General features: G+C 40.9%; 1 protein-coding gene across 3 annotated transcripts in view; it reads left to right on the top strand.

Annotated features, from left to right (window-relative positions):
- Positions 1-17343, top strand: part of LOC110498856 (BTB/POZ domain-containing protein KCTD5) — a 44024-nt gene extending 26681 nt beyond the window's left edge. The window contains exons 2-6 of one of the 3 annotated variants that reach the window (XR_005037914.1): positions 1611-1719; positions 1871-1962; positions 7401-7496; positions 9638-9806; positions 10137-10262. Coding sequence is in view for 2 of the 3 variants with exons in the window: in XM_021575518.2 (XP_021431193.1) it covers positions 1611-1719; positions 1871-1962; positions 7401-7496; positions 10137-10262; positions 15044-15073 (453 nt within the window). In the remaining variant the exon portion in view is untranslated. Of the gene's footprint in view, positions 1-1610; positions 1720-1870; positions 1963-7400; positions 7497-7672; positions 7765-9637; positions 9807-10136; positions 10263-15043 lie in introns of those variants that run through there. The other 2 variants (XM_021575518.2, XM_021575519.2) reach the window with 2 other exon arrangements.
- Positions 17344-17795: the final 452 nt, after the last annotated feature.

Below are 17795 nucleotides of genomic sequence, written 5' to 3'. Positions count from 1 at the left end.
AAATGGATCAGAAAATTGATCAGAAATGCAGTGTAGACATTGTTAATGTTGTAAATGACTATTGTAGCTGGAAACGGCTGATTTATGGAATATCTACAGAGGCCCATTATCAGCAACCATCACTCCTGTGTTCCAATGGCACGTTGTGTTAGCTAATCCAAGTTTATCATTTTAAAAAGGCTAATTGATCATTAGAAAACCCTTTTGCAATTATGTTAGCACATCTGAACACTGTTGTGCTGATTTAAAGAAGCAATAAAACTGGCCTTTAGACTAGTTGAGTGTCTGGAGCATCAGCAGGTTCGATTACAGGCTCAAAATGGCCAGAAACTAAGCACTTTCTTCTGAAACTCAGCAGTCTATTCTTCTGAGAAGTGAAGGCTAGTCTTAAGAAGGCCAGTTTTATTGCTTTCAAAAATGAGGACATTTCTAAGTGACACCTAACTTTTGAACGGTAGTGTACCTGTGGTTAAACTTTAGTGCCTGCAGAAGAGTAAGAAACTGACTCTGAGCATTTAGGCTAGTTCATAACCCATGGGCTCCACTGGGGTATTTTTGCCATGGAAAGGAGGCCAGTCAGCCAAAAAGGTTCCGGTTCAGCACTATAGAGAATGCTTTGAGACAGTTTCTCATTATAGGAAAGACTAATTGGGTTTCACAACATTTGGTGACCGTCTATCTGGTGACGGTAGCTGTGAATAGATGCATGTGTGTCAGTTGGAGTTTGCCTAGGTTTGTTAGGCTGTGACCAAGGCCTGGAAAGTATGAAAATGAAGTGTGTGTTCTAGTGCCTCAGACAATTTGTCTAGATCACTCCTGAAGTCAAATACTCAACTTCATGCAAACTCACACATCCTGTTGTATTAAGTGGATTTGCACAACATTTGTTTTGTGTTTCACCCCCCACCCACCAAGTTTGTTTTTGTAAATGACATCCATACACCATTTCCATTTAATCCTTACTTGAATTATCTTTTTATTCTCTTCTCAGGGGACAGGTGTTACTTGCAGGTTGCTGACAAACTGTCTCAATGATTTCTGTGTTTTAATGGAACGAAGTTGTGTAATTTGTTGTGTAATTTGTTACGTCTTGTAGGCCTACAGTATGTAAGATTGTGTTGCACTCTGCAGTCGTAATTGTTTTGCATTGAAGAGGGTGCAGTAGTGTTTTCCTCTTGGTCCCCTCTGGATTCGGCCTCCTGTTCCAAATCTCATTCTGTTCTGCTCTAATTGTTTTAACCTCCTATTCCCCAAGGAGATAATGCTGTTCTAATCACAGTACTTACAGGAATATGGGATTGCTCGCTGTTTGAGCGCATGAGGCTCAAACCCCAAGTCCTTGTGGGAATATAGGCTAGAATCGACTGTGGAAGGCCACAGCGTTTGTGACAAGTTCAACCCATGCAGGGATTATGATCCCAGGCGCTTTCTTCATTTATATGGGCTGATGTTAGGGCTTCTGTTTCCTGATATACTTGGTGTGGTTTTATGTATTCTATTAACAGCTGGCCAGTGGATTTCCTTTCTTTACTCAACTTGGTCTTCATCGTCCAACAACGGTGAATTGTGAGTCTTGACTACATTTTATTTTCTTTCTGTTCCATTTTCAGGATGACACTGGTGCATATCTTATAGACCGAGACCCCACATACTTTGGGCCGGTGCTGAACTACCTGAGGCATGGCAAGCTGGTGCTCAACAGGGACCTGGCTGAGGAAGGTAAGACTGGGCATGTGATATGCATATTACTGCCAAGGTGCACAGTGAAGCAGTTGGTTTCCAATGTCAGCTTTCAAGTATTCTCCGTAGCAGTCCATTCAGTATGTTGATCATTCTTGCCAGGATAGATTCTAAATGTGTGTTTTTGAAGGTGTCTTGGAGGAAGCCGAATTCTACAATATCACATCATTAATAAAGCTCCTCAAGGACAAGATCAGGGAACGTGACTGCAAAACATTACAGGTAGGTGAACTTCTCAATTGACACATTGTGCTCTATTGATTTTATATTCATTTATTTTAAACCCGTATCAATTTTATTTGTCACATACACATGTTTAGCAAATGTTTTGCGGGTGTAGTGAAATGCTTGTGCACAAAAAAACAAAATCTTGCAAAGTTGCTTAGGGCAGTTCTGCTTCTAGCTCCTATCTTTCGGCGCCATCTTGTGATTTTTTTATCACTTTGGGGGTTCCTGGCCTTGGCTGAGTCCACTGTTAGAGTAAATGCACCTGCTCTATCCCATGCTTCAGTATCTCTCTGCCTGTGTACCTGTGTCTGTGTGCCTGTGTCTGTGTGACTTTGTCTGTGCCTGTGTCTGTGTCTGTGTGCCTGTGCCTGTGTGCCTGTGTCTGTGTGCTTCTGTCTCTGTGCCTCTGTCTCTGTGCCTCTGTCTCTGTGCCTCTGTCTCTGTGCCTCTGTCTCTGTGCCTCTGTCTCTGTGCCTCTGTCTCTGTGCCTCTGTCTCTGTGCCTCTGTCTCTGTGCCTCTGTCTCTGTGCCTCTTCTCTGTGCCTCTGTCTCTGTGCACATGTCTGTCTGTTGACTTTCCGTTGACTTTCAATTGCTAGCAACAAAAAAAAGCCGATAAATAAAACTGTAGGCCAAAAGGGCCGGGAGAAAATAAATCCCATTGCTAAATAATGCTTTTTATTAATTGATGGCAATACCAGTCGATGGAAATACATTTGACCATCATGCTTATTGGTTTATAGGTTAATTTGCATCATTAGTTGAATTAATTTGGCCTGTATTTTCGTGTGTACCTTATTTATCCAACACAACTGTCACACCCGCACAGCATACCGAGCCTATTTTGAGCAGGATTTCTCCTGCAGTGCCTCAGCTGGTTGCTGCTGGAGTAAAACGTGTGCTTTTATAAGCACATTCATTGTGCAACCATTTTTAAATGAAATCGTGTGTTAAACGTTTTGGTGCGTGATAAAGAAGAGCTACTGTTTTTAATTCTCAACTGGTAATTGAAGCACGCCTCCCATTCAATTGCAGGAAGCAGCCTACCAGCGTGTCACCCACCACTTTACAATGTGAGTTGGAGGCAGTGTGCGTTTTGAAAACTACTTAGACCTGAATGTTTTATTTCATATTATGAGTCATGTCTTACCTCCCGTCAAAGTAGCCTATAGGCAAAAACTTCATAGGCGGCTCATGAGTTTCAAGTTTGGGGAAGCTTACAATTTATCCTACCGTTATGCGTGCCAGTTATGATTTTCATGTGCCCATTTTCGTGGAACAGTTTCATTTCAATAGTAACGTTTTCGTTTCGCAAATTCATTGTCATGTAGTTTATCATAGAAATCAGAATTACAAAAAGCTCAGTTAACATTGATACACTGATCCATTGGTGGCTAAAGAAATGAGCGCATGGAACTCAGACTGTAGGCCAATGCAGCAGTAGGCCTATAACTATCATTGCTCTTTCACACTGAGGACTGGTGATTATCAAGTGTGAGATTGTTGGACAGATTTTTCAAACTAAAATAAAGACATATACAGTTGAAGTCGGAAGTTTACATACACTTTAGCCAAATACATTTAAACGTATATTTTTCACAATTCCTGACATTTAATCCCAGTGAAAATTCATTGTCTTAGGTCAGTTAGGATCACCGCTGTATTTTAAGAATGTGAAATTGATTTATTTCAGCTTTTATTTCTTTCACCACATTCCCAGTGGGTCAGAAGTTTACATACACTCAATTAGTATTTGGTAGCATTGCCTTTAAATTGTTTCATTTGGGTCAAAGGTTTCGGCTAGCCTTCCACAAGCTTCCCATAATAAGTTGGGTGAATTTTGGCCCATTCCTCCTGACAGAGCTGGTGTAACTGAGTCAGGTTTGTAGGCCTCCTTGCTCGCGCATGCTGTTTCAGTTCTGCCCACACATTTTCTATGGGATTGAGGTCGGGGCTTTGTGATGGCCACTCCAATACCTTGACTTTGTTGTCCTTAAGCCATAACTTTGGAAGTATGCTTGTGGTCATTGTCCATTTGGAAGATCCATTTGCGACCAAGCTTTCACTTCCTGACTGATGTCTTGATGTTGCTTCAATATATTCACATCATTTTCCTACCGCATGATGCCATCTATTTTGTGAAATGCACCAGTCCCTCCTGCAGCAAAGCACCCCCACAACATGATGCTGCCAAGCACACGGTTGGGATGATGTTCTTCAGCTTGCATGCCTCCCCCTTTTTCCTCCAGACATAACGATGGTCATTATGGCCAAACAGTTCTATTTTTGGGATTGATTTGTACTTTTCGCACAAGTACATTCATCTCTAGGAGACAGAACACATCTCCTTCCTGAGGGGTATGACGGCTGCGTGGTCCCATGGTGTTTATACTTGCATACTATTGTTTGTACAGATGAACGTGGTGCCTTCAGGCATTTGGAAATTGCTCCCAAGGATGAACCAGACTTGTGGAGGTCTACAATTTTTTTTCTGCAGTTTTGGCTTATTTTCTTTTTGAGATAAAAAAAATAAAAATACTTGTCATGCACAAAGTAGATGTCCTAACTGACTTACCAAAATGATAGTTTGTTATTAACAAGAAAAATTTGTAGTAGTTGAAAAACAAGTTTTAATGACTCCAACCTAAGTGTATGTAAATTGCCGACTTCAAGTGTGTGTGTGTGCCAGTCAAAAGTTTGGACAGACCTACTCATTCAAGGGTTTTTCTTTATTTTTACTATTTTCTACATTGAAGAATAGTAGTGAAGGCATCAAAACTATGAAATAACACATGGAATCATGCAGTCACCAATAAGGTGTTAAACAAATCAAAATACATTTTAGATTCTTCAAAGTAGACACCCTTTGCCTTGATGACAGCATTGCACACTTGGCATTCTCTCAACCAGCTTCATGATTTAGTCACCTAAAATGCATTTCCATTAACCTAACTTCAATTAGGTGTGCCTTGTTAAAAGTCAATTTGTGGAACCATCAAGCGCTATGATGAAACTGTCTCTCAAGAGGACCGCCACTGGAAACGAAGACCCAGAGTTACCTCTGCTTCAGAGGATAAGTTCATTCGAATAACCAGCCTCAGAAATTGCAGCCCAAATAAATGCTTCAGAGTTCAAGTAACAGACATCAACTGTTCAGAGAAGACTGCAGGACTTCATGGTCAAATTGCTGCAAAGAAACCACTACTAAAGGACACTAATAAGAAGAGGAGACTTGCTTGGGCCAAGAAACATGAGCAATGGACATTAGACCGGTGGAAATCTGTCCTTTTGGTCTGATGAGTCCAAATTTGAGATTTTTGGTTCCAACCGCCGTGTCTATGTAACACAGAGTAGGTGAATGGATTATCTCCACGTGTGGTTCCCATCGTGAAGCATGGAGGAGGTGGTGTGGCGGTGCTTTGCTAGTGACCCTGCCAGGGATTTGTTTAGAATTCAAGGCACACTTAACCAGCATCGCTACCACAGCATTCTGCAGCGATACGCCATCCCATCTGGTTTGCGCTTAGTGGGACAATCAATTATTTCTAAAAGGACATTGAGCCAAGACACCTCCAGGCTGTGTACGGGCTATTTGACCAAGAAGAGTGATGGAGTGCTGCATCAGATGACCTGGCCTCCACAATCACCTAATCTCAAACCAATTGAGATGGTTTGGGATGAGTTGGACTGCAGAGTGAAGGAAATGTAGCCAACAAGTGCTTTACATATGTTGGAACTCCTTTAAGACCGTTGGAAAAGCATTCCAGGTGAAGCTGGTTGAGAGTGCCAAGAGTGTGCAAAGGGTGGTTACTTTGAAGAGCACTTGTTTTGCTTAGTACATGATTCCATATGTGTTATTTCATAGTGTGGATGTCTTCACTATTATTCTACATTGTAGAAAATAGTGGAAATAAATTGAAACCTTTTAATGAGTAGGTGTCCAGACTTGACTGTGTGTATTGTATTTTACCACCCTTTTTCTCCATCTTGTCTGATCGCTGCAACTCCCCAACGGGCTCAGGAGAGGCGAAGGTGGAGTCATGCGTTCGCCTAACCACACTCCTTAACAGCCACCAGCTTAACCCGGAAGTCAGCCGCACCAATGTGTCGGAGGAAACACCGTTCAGCCTGCAGGCACCCGGCCCATCACAAGGAGTTGCTAGGGAGCGATGAGCCAAGTAAAGCCCTCCCTTAACCCGGACGATGCTGGGCAAATTGTGTGCCGTCCTATGGGACTCCCAGCCACGGCCGGTTGTGGCACCCCCTGGGAATGAACCCGGGGCTGTTGTAACGAATCTAGCACTGCGATGCAGTGCCTTAGACCGCTGTGACACTTGGGAGGCCCAGGAACTATATCTTTTTTTAATATTGTTCGCAATGGATGTTAAAAAAACACTTTCCTACATTTCCGTGTAGCAGGCCAGGTACTTCTATGCGTGCTCAGGCACGCATGCTCCCTCAACATTATCAGGACATAGAAAGCAGACATTCTCATTGCTCACATGAAGCACTCCAAACAAAAGACAAATCTGGTAAATGGTTATGAACTAAACCAAAACTTGTTTCTCTCACAAGTGTAGCAGGTTGTGAACTCTGCAAATAATGTTTCCACTCCAAAAATGGCAAATCATCCAAGGGTATACGAGTCGCCCAATGAATGTGCAAGAATTGGTGGGAGACAGCTGACCCATTCTGGAGAGAGACTCGTCTATATCTTCGCCACACACCCCTCCCCTTTTTCTCTCAACACTTTAAATTAGAATCAAGACACATCTTAGATGCTTTTCACTGACAGCTGCAACTGAATAATCAGCTAGGTCTATTGTGATTTGAAACAATCCACAGCAATTTTTTTTGTGGCAGTCATGCTTTCTGTTTCAGTATTTTGAATGATTATATTTCTGTGTAGACAGATGTACCTTTACTTCCCTAATGGACTCACCGCTATGCCATTTATATCCTGTTCTATTGGTTTTCATATCAACTTTATTTCATTGTCCAGAAGCCAAAGGCACAATCCTAGTCATATTAGCAACCCATCCTAGTTGTTGCATATGGAACCGATATCCAGTTGCCTGTTTAGAATGGAGTTTTCAAATCAAAATCAAATGTTATTTGTCACATGCACCGAATAAAAAGAGAAAAAAAAGAGTAAGCGATAAGAATAACAAATAATTAAAGAGCAGCAGTAAATAACAATAGCAGGGGGTACCCGGTCAGAGTCAATGTGCGGGGGCACCAGTGTCGAGGTGCATGTTGGCAAATTTTCGAATATAACTTTTTATTGGCTGCTTCGTTACTTAAGTTGCATGTTCTGTTTCGATGCATTATCGAAATGTTTATTTTGTCATTTTGAGCAACGTGAGTGGACGTCCTAATGGGTTATACACCCAATGCATATGGGTCGGGTAAAGCTCCCACTCTTTCCCCAGGCTCCAGTGAAGCATGTGTACCGGGTGCTGCAGTGCCAAGAGGAGGAGCTCACCCAGATGGTGTCCACAATGTCAGACGGCTGGAAGTTTGAGCAGGTAACGCTGACTCCCATCACAAGGAGAAAAATGTTATTTTATTTGTACTTCCCTCACCCTATCACCCAAACCAATACAATCCATTAATTTGAAAGTCTTTTTTTTTTCTTTTTTCTTTTTTCTTCAGTGTCTTATATGTAATCTAGGCATCCCTCTGCTCTGATTGGTTGTTGTAGCTTGTCAGTATAGGTTATGGGTGGGCCCAGAAGTCAGTTTCTGCTGAATTGTGAAAGGGGAGGAGTCTACTTTCCCAAACCACAGTGGAAAGGTGTGTCCCACAATGTTCTGTCCTTGGGCTGGTGACTGCATGTCTCCTATGTACCCATTCATAACCCTTTTGGCCTCTGTGTATCCCAGCTTTATGCACACAAGGTGGCCATTTTGAGTTGATTTTAAGATGTGTACTGTTTGTCCAACCAAGACCCAAATGAACACTGCACCCTTTGTGTCTGTTTGACTATGTTGTCAGTTTTCTGGTAATACTCCTTGTTATTTACATGTTTTTCTTGACAATGTATTGTCTTAAGAGGACATTTTTGGGACCATGTTTAATCTTTAACATACAGTGCATTCAAAGTATTCAGACCCCTTGATTTTTGTCCACATTTTGTTACGTTATAGCTGTATTCTAAAATGGATTAAGTAAAAATAAATTAATAATAAATCCTCAATCTACACACAATACCCCATAATGACAAAGCAAAATGTTTTTTTATTCATAAAAAATTGACATACCTTATTTACCTTAGTATTCAAACACTTTGCTATGAGACTTGAAATTGAGCTCAGGCGAATCCTATTTCCATTGATCATCCTTGATGTTTCTACAACTTGATTGGAGTCCACCTGTGGTACATTCATCAAAACATTTCTGCTGCATTACAGATCCCAAGAGTATTGAGTCTCCCCTGGCCCCACTGTCCCTGTGGGGAGAGGATCACTGGATCTCCCAGACAGCTGGAATGTCACTAATAGTCTTACAAGGGTCAGACGGGAAACACCTTAAAACACATACTTGACCTTAGCTTAAGGCTCAGCAGCAGTGAGTCTAGTCGTCTGGGGATATGTAACCAATTACTCCTCATTCAGAGCCACTCAGTCCTGGGTTGTTCATTAGGGCACGTTTTCCAACAGAAAATGTAGACGTTTTTTTATTGGAGAAGTTCAGAGAGTACTGCCCAGTTTCACACCCTTTTCTGATATTTTTCTTCAATTTGTGCTACTGAACCCGATCCTGGGCTGCCTTCAGGTTTATTTTTTTATTTTTTTAACTAGGCAAGTCGGTTAAGAACAAAAAATGATTTACAATGACGGCCTACCCCGAGCAAACCCGAACGACGCTGGGCCAATTGTGTGCCGCCCTATGAGACTCCCAATCACGGCCAGTTGCAATTGCGCCTGTAGTCGAACCAGGATCTGTAATGACGCCTCTAGTACTGAGATGCAGTGCCTTAGGCTGCCGAGTGGTGCAGCGGGGTGTGGTGTATGAATGCTTATTCAGAGTTACCTCAGAAAACAAGTGATCTGCAAGTTGACTGCACTTGAAGACACATTTGGGTTCAGTTGAGGTTTTGACCATATCGTTGGACTTGAATGGGTATCGCCATGGGTGAGAACTGACACTGGTTGTACTTGGTACAGTAGCTGGTAGCTATAACATTTAGCAATCAATATAGAGTAGCAAAATACTCTTGCCTCCTGTGTGAGACGTCTCTTGGGAACAACACGGCTCCTGCAGAAGTGGCTAATGAGTCCGGGCATGTCGAGACATGCACACCCACAGAGTACTCTGTACTGTACACATACTGACTGGCTGAACACACGTTAAACGCATTCGACTAAGAGGAGGAACATGTCATATGTATTTTGTAGGCCGAAGTACTCCGCGTTAATTTGCATGACATCACCACCGTCTGCATGTTTGTTTAACAATCTGTTGTCCCTGTCTAAGTTGTGTTATTTGTCCTTAAAAAGTTAACCCTTTAAAGACCCACTCCAGCTATTTGTGAACGTTTCCTGTTGAAAACTGATATTCCAGGTATAAATACAGCACTCTCACTTAATAGTAAATACATTAGGTGACGAGTTGGTCTGTTTGGTGCACTCTGACATTTTAGTTGTGCATTCCATACTGTAACTAGATCACCTGGCTGCACAGCAGTGAGTGACTCAAGGCTCTGGTCTCGTCGTGCTTGTAAACAAACTCCGTGTGATTGGGGACTACCTGTAAGCTTCATAATGAAAAGTTGTGACTGGTGAAATGAAGAACGCAATCTTTATCTCCTTACGTATCACACAAGTTGACTGCAGGTATTTACTTGAATGTAGCTATAAATATGAACTTTTATTATTCTAAATAAACGTAATTAGTAGTAGTTTTGACGGTATTGGAAAACCATCTAGTGGCTAATTTCAAATACCCCGGTGTACGGTATATTACCGACGCCTATAGCCAATTCACATTGTGTTCTGAACTGTTTCAAGCTCATGTTTTCTACCTATTATCTAATGCTTTTTATTACTGTTCAAACTCATCACATTTCTGTTATCTAAGTACACTGTAACCCACTTTCTGTCCTCATTTTGTCTCTGAAGCTAATTATTTCGGTTCTCTCTCTCTCTCTCCTCTCACCCCCCCAGCTGGTCAGCATTGGCTCCTCTTATAACTACGGAAACGAAGACCAATCTGAGTTCCTTTGTGTGGTCTCCAAGGAGCTGCACAACCAATCATACGGCACAAACAGTGAGCCCAGTGAGAAAGCCAAGGTGAGTGTGAACACCGGCAGTCAGGCAAGTGAGAATTCCATGACAAGCTTGTCTGAATAGTGGCTTGTTCTGGATGTCTGAATGTACCACATTTACTAACCTTGCTTCTATGGGACAGTGATAAATGGCCCTGGTTTGCTGACGTAAACGCTCATAGAGGAGTCAATTTTAAAGAAGATGGGTTTGGACTGCTGCACAGAGTAATTAATTGATAAATGCGAATTTTGTATTTTCTGAAAAGTATAAAACATTGGTCAATTAGTTAGGTTAGCGATTGAATTAGCCTTCATTGAATCAAGTCCTTTTTCATAGCAGTTAACATTTACTTTCAACAATTTGGTGTCTAAATAAAAAGGACAGTTCTGTTAGTGTAAAGCTATCAGTCAGACTACACCCTCCCCCCCCAAAAAATCAAATATCCATGTTAGTAGGACCTTGAACATGGGCTTGAGGATTACTGGGACTATTAGTGGGGAAGTTCATTCTCTGAGGGCTTTTGGATCAAATTAGCAGGCCTAGCTGTGGGAATTACTAGTCCCATCTGCAGGTGCCCAGTCCTCCAGGGCATGCTTCACTCACTTATTTTCATCAGGCTCCTTCTAGTCCCAGATTTGGTCATTCTATTGAATTGTTGCAAATAGGCTGCGATTTAAGGGTGTTTTCACACACAGTTTTGAGCTATAGTTTGAATCAGTTGGATTATTTGTTGTGTTGTATTTTTTTCATTTTGGTTCATTTGGTTTCATATTGCCAAATGTCAAACAAACTAAAATGCCCCACCAAAAAACACGTGTTCATGCAAGTAATTTGTTTATTGGGGAAAAATTCTAACGTTAAATCCATCTGACTATCAAGAAGCATAACTTGTGTGTCCCAAACGTCATATGTCTTTCGCTTTGGTCTTCCAACAACATGTGGGAGATAATGGCACAAGGTAAATGGGGGTTGGGGAGGTGGGCAGGCAGGCAGGCAATGAGAGAAGGCATATCGGCTCGATTGGAGATATAGCCTTCAAGTAAGATTCACTTGCAGTCTTCCCTAATCTGCATCAGATGTGCCCATAAATGCAGTGCTACTTACAATGTTTCAGGAATATTAAGTTATGATAGGCTTCTGCTTGCATTTCATCAAAAGCTTACAGTCAAACAACCAATAATCGGCCTACTGCACGCCTCTGGTTATTTTCCTCTGTTTGGTCCGGACTGCATTCACACCTGCAGCCAACCGTACCATGGTGCAAATGGAATCTGACCAAGACCTCCATTTTTGTATGAACCACGGTGCATTGTTTAGTGCACTCCGGATAGTGTTCGCACCAGTCCAAACGAACCAAACTAAGGGGGAAATTGCTCCAAAACAATTTGGTGTGAAAGCCCCCAAGAAGTCTTAGATTAAATCAGATTTATATGTCACTTTGGTACGGAGCAAAGCAATCACAGAGACCGCTTAAGAGAGGGCATATCAGCTCGATTGCAAGTGAATCTTACTAGATGTGAAAGTAGCCTTCCCTCCGACCCGTCAATGTCCAAATGATTAAAAAATATTTTTAAATGTAAAAAAGGATTATATATATATATATATATATATATATATATTTGCTACATTTTTATTTCACCTTTATTTAACCATGTAGGCTAGTTGAGAACAAGTTCTTATTTGCAACTGCGACCTGGCCAAGATCAAGCATAGCAATTCGACACACACCAACACAGAGTTACACATGGAATAAACAAAACATACAGTCAATAATACAGTAAAAAAAAAATAAAAAAGTCTATATACAGTGTGTGCAAATGAGGTAAGATAAGGGAGTTAAGGCAATAAATAGGCCATGGTGGCGAAGTATTACAATATACCAATTAAACACTGGAATGGTAGATGTGCAGAAGATGAATGTGCAAGTAGAGATACTGGGGTGCAAAGGAGCAAGATAGATAAATAAATACAGAATGGGGATGAGGTAGATAGATGGGCTATGTACAGGTGCAGTGATCTGTGAGATGCTCTGACAACTGGTGCTTAAAGCTGGTGAGGGAGACATGAGTCTCCAGCTTCAGTGATTTTTGCAGTTCGTTCCAGTCATTGGCAGCAGAGAACTGGAAGAAAAGGCGACCAAAGGGGGAATTGGCTTTGGGGGTGCCCAGGTGAGATACACCTGCTGGAGTGCGTGCTACGAGTGGGTGCTGCTATGGTGACCAGTGAGCTGAGATAAGGCGGGGCTTTACCTAGACTTGTAGATAACCTGTAGCCAGTGGGTTTAGCGACGAGTATGAAGCGAGGGCCAACCAACGAGAGCGTACAGGTCGCAGTGGTGGGTAGTGTATGGGGCTTTGGTGACAACACGGATGGCACTGCGATAGACTGCATCCAATTTGTTGAGTAGAGTGTTGGAGGCTAGCACTTTTGAGAATCAAGTCCAAGAGGTGTAATAGTAGTCAGCTAGGTTTCTATCCAATTGGTGACAGATTTTAGTGCAAAATTTGCATTAAAAAATTGGTGTATGCGCTCTTGACAACAGTTCAACTGATAAAGTGGACAGGATAGGTTATATGATGAGGGATGGATAAGAGCAGTATCATTTGTAATTGGCAGCCAAACAGATCATGTCACCAGCATTCAAATAATACCCTCCAATATTTATTAGAACATTTGCATCAAGCTCATCACTGTCCATCACTTAACCACCATGAAGTTCATCAAACCTTATTTCATCTGCATATGAACTCTTAATGCTTTTCCATGTGGTATTGGTAGTACAACCTAACATATAATTGCGTGACTCCAAGTTTACTTATACACGATGGTTTAGTTTATATCAATATTTGCACATAAAGGAGTTTCCATCGAATTGTCACAAAAGAATTCACCGACCAAAAAATGATCCCACTTTGTCTAGAATGTTTTGTCGGCAATGGGACATTTTTACACACATCTGCTGTTTCCATCAGTCCTGTTGTGAGTTTTTATGCATCAGGTAATTCATTTGCATGGAATGGTTGGATGGAAACCTGGTTAGTGATGCATCCCCAGTCGGAGAGTCTTCATTGGACTGATGTTAGTTAGTTGGAAGGTGAATGTTTTTTGTAACATTTACACAACCCCATATGTTGTTCCCCCCCCACCCCACTTTACCCTTGACATTTTCTCCCCATTCATTTTCATTCTTGTAAAGACTTGTCTTCTTCCTGTGCCATTTGCATGCTGCATGTTGCTCAGAGTGAAGATGAAGAGACGGATTATGAAATGAATGACTCTGATTAGGGTTGAGCACTTATGACTCAACGGTGAGAGCTCAGCTCTGCTGCCCTCCTAACTCCTGCCCCTCCTTTCTTTCGACTCTCGTATTCTTACGTTTTTCTTTCCATAACTCCACCATGTGTCTTCGCCCTGGTGCTTGTAACCCTGGTCCATGAGAGGATTGTGTCTGGGATTTTGGTCCTGTCAGGCTTTCAGTCACTTCGTCTTTCAAATCAAATGTTATTTGTCACCTGCTCTGATTACAACAACCTTACAGTGAAATGTTTACTTACAAGCCCTTAACCAACAATGCAGTTAAGAAAATACCAACAAAAAAAGTAAGAAGAATTGCAAATAATTAAAGAGCAGTAGTAAATAACAATAGCGGGGCTATATACAGGGGGTACAGAGTCTGTGTGGGGGCACTGGTGTCGAGGTAATATGTACATGTAGGTAGAGCTATTAAAGTGACTATGCATAGATAATAACAGAGTAGGGGGGTGGGGGGGGGCAGGCAATGCAAATAGTCTGGGTAGCCATTTCATTAGCTGTTCAGGAGTCTTATAGCTTGGGGTAGAAGCTGTTTAGAAGCCTCTTGGACCTCGACTTGGCACTCCGGTACCGCTTGCCGTGCGGTAGCAGAGAGAACAGTCTGACTAGGGTGGCTGTAGTCTTTGACAATTTTTAGGGCCTTCCTCTGACATCATCTGGTTCAACACACTCTTTAGGACCAAGGTTGACTACACCTGTCAAGCTTTTCATTTAGCATGTGCAAATACACTGATCATACCGAACGTTAGGACCACCTTCCTAATATTGAGTTGCAGCCCTTTTTGCCCTCAGAACGGCCTCAATTCGTCGGGGCATTGACTCTACAAGGTGTCTAAAGTGTTCCACAGGGATGCTGGCCCGTGTTGACTCCAATGCTTCCCACAGTTGTGTCAAGTTGGCTGGATGTCCTTTGGGTGGTGGACTGTTCTTGAGACACATAGGAAACTGTTGAGTGTGAAACCCAGCAGCGTTGCAGTTCTAGACACAAACCGGTGCACCTGGCACCTACTACCATACCCCATTCAAAGGCACTTAAATCTTTTGTCACCCTCTGTATGGCACACAATCCATGTCTCCTGTCTTAAATCCTTCTTTAGCTCGTCTACTCCCCTTCAACTACTTTGATTTGAAGTGGATTTAACAAGTGACATAAATAAGGGATCATAGCTTTCACCTGGTCAGTCATGGAAAGAGCAGGTATCCTTAATGTTTTGTACACTCAGTGTATTTGCTTTATAATGCTGGCCTGGATGGTGTGGTTAGCTTAGAAAACCCCTAAACATATCCTTTCCCTCTACTGCTGTGTGTGTGTGACCCATTCACAGATACCAGACTTAATGATCACACTCATTACTTCTAACATACTGTATGCCCGTCATATTTAGATATGAGCCTGTTGTAGTGTAGTATAGTTTCTCATTTACAGTTAGGTAATTGCAGGAATAACATTTTATTTTAACATTAACTGATTTGAATGCCTTTTGCCTTTGCAGATTCTTCAGGAGAGGGGATCCCGAATGTGACGGATCAGTATTACGAGCTCCAGGTATAACGATGCAAACATATCATTGACGAGGAAGAACCTTTCACTCAACAGAGAAGACATTAGTCGAGAGGGACTTACATTTGTTTGTTTTTACTCCATTTTATATTTTATTATGTAAATAAGTCTGTTTACATACTTTTTGTGCCTGTACAGTTAAACTGGATTTTTTTAAATTAGTGACAAGTTTTCCAACAAATGATGAATTATAATCATTTAAATATTTTATGCTATAAAACATGGTCATACACGGCCAATGATTCACTCAGGGGCTACTTTTGAGTTTCTTACACCTTCTAACTCAAGGGAATCTTGTAAGGGATCATGATGGTCTATCTATATTATCAAGCTTAAACCTGTACTGTCAGTAGATTAAAATATTTTTTTGAGAAATTCATTTAGGTTTCAAACACGTTTAATACTTCCTTAACTGGTTTATCCTTTGTATTTTTAGAGGGTACATTTAGTTTAATAAAGTCTATTTGGGGGTAAGATATTTTAGGGAAAGGTTGGGGTGTGCTAATATTTTTGGGGGACTAACGGTGAAGGAATATATTTTAATATCCTTAGGTTTTTTGATGTACATAATCTAAAAATTCCAATATTCATATTTAACTCGAACTGCACGTTTTGTACACTGTATAGTTAAACACAACTACAAATGTACGTTGTTGTACTGGATCTTACAAGCTAGAAAGTCTTGACAATTAAATTATGTTGACTCGAGTTTTGCAACGTTTGTACAGAGGTCTCTGCATATTAAGATTTGTAAATCAGGATTTCAATTGTTGATGCTCAATATCTGCTTTAGTTAGAACACACCTGGAACGTCTTTTTGATATCCAATAAGAGGAAATATACCTTGGCTCAGACGTTGACTGTTAAGTTGTACAAAGATGTATTTGTCTTGGAAATCTACACATTCTTTGAGGCATTTTGTATTGTGGAGACTTCATACACAGCATTTCAAGCTCTACAATAGGAGGAACACTGTGCACAATGCTTTCCTTATCCTGCAACACTGTTAAGGGGAAATACTGCATTTCAGGACTTTTTATTTTTTTTAAATATATATATACACACACACACTGAGTTGTTTCTGGCCTGAGATGTGGCATTGTGCTGTCCGATATTTCATGAACTTCTAACTTTTGATAGTGTTGCCTTTTCCCATGCAGTGACGACCAAATACAATGTCTTATGTGCAGCTTACACATTAACTTTTAGTGTCGAGATAAGAAAACAACAACATTTCTGGCTGCAGGCACACTGTGCAGCAGGACACAGACACAACTCCTCTCTCACACACACCCGCACTCTCTTTTCACGTAATAATTCTATATAATTAAAGTTTATTGGATGGATGCATATTTTTGTTATATATACACACAAGGGCTTATAAAGTGAACTTCTTTGCAGATTTCATAATTTCCAATCAAATAAGAGTGGGTGTTTTTGCCGGCGCTTGGCTATGTTTACATTTGCTATAGTATTCTGAAGCCTTCCAGATATCTTGCACACCCTCACATACCTTAACAGATCCTGACTTGTTTTGACTGGCACAAAGAAAACAAGCACTCCCCACTCCAGATACATTTTAAACACATGTTGATAGTTACTGTTAATTTATGTTTACATTTCAAAGTGCTAGTAATCTCTTGAGGACAGACTATGTAAACTTAAATGGTACTGCCCAAATTATGTGAGATTTTAATTTGAGACTTTTTTTTTGTGATGGTGATTATAAGTGGAATGGTGACACGTTCAGGCAGCTCGATGAGACTAGTTTTGGTCTAATGAGTTTTGTTGCAGTGAGATTCTTTTTTTTGGTTTAGTTTACTTGGTTCCATCTTAACCTTAGCAGTCTGTGTACTTTGGTCTGGCCTGTATAAACTGGCTGCACTACTTCCTCAGCAGCATCCTTCTCCTCACTGCTAGACTACATGCCATGGAGAAATAACCATTATATTTTGTGCACCAAAGTATCCAGTCAAGTTCCCAGTATATTATGAGTCAGCTGGTTATTTGATCACAGAATACTGCAATGCATGATTGAAGATGGTCACATTTAGGTCTATTATTCCTTAATCAGAATGATGACGCTGTTGATATCAAAGATTATCATGTCATCACTACATCAGTCACTTATGACTAATACCATGTTTTATGCAATGTTTAAAATAACTAATGTTACTGGGATAGATTTATGGTCTTGCTTAGGGTAAGTCCAATAAAATGGTTTGTCTTTCACATTTGGTATGTGTGTGTGTATTTTAATGCAGTTTGTAGCAGTGCACTCAGGAGATTTATTTTGTTTTGTTCGATTGTCTGAATTACACATCAGCAGACATCAGTTTTTCAATAAAAGGATCAATTGTAACTTAAAGATACACAGTTGAGATGAGGTATAAAAAAGACAAGTCCAAAAACTTGAGGAAAGTAGGACACTCACTCGTGACAAAAGACTGTCTTAAATGGAGAAAGAAAGAAGGTAACCTACAAACGTCATAGCACCCTGTGTGGTAGACTAAACATAAGCAATGGATTCGAAAGAACATTTTGTTTTATCAAGCGTCAATTTATGGAACTGATAAACGTAAACAAATAGCGCCCTCTGGTGTTATTTATTAAAAAATGCCCGTACTGCACCTTTTAAATCTTTAGTGGTCTACGAAATTGCCGGTTTGCGCTTATTTGTTATT

Source organism: Oncorhynchus mykiss, chromosome 20, assembly GCF_013265735.2.
Source record: "Oncorhynchus mykiss isolate Arlee chromosome 20, USDA_OmykA_1.1, whole genome shotgun sequence".
Lineage (NCBI taxonomy): Eukaryota > Metazoa > Chordata > Actinopteri > Salmoniformes > Salmonidae > Oncorhynchus > Oncorhynchus mykiss.
This window is presented reverse-complemented; position numbering and strand designations above follow the sequence as displayed.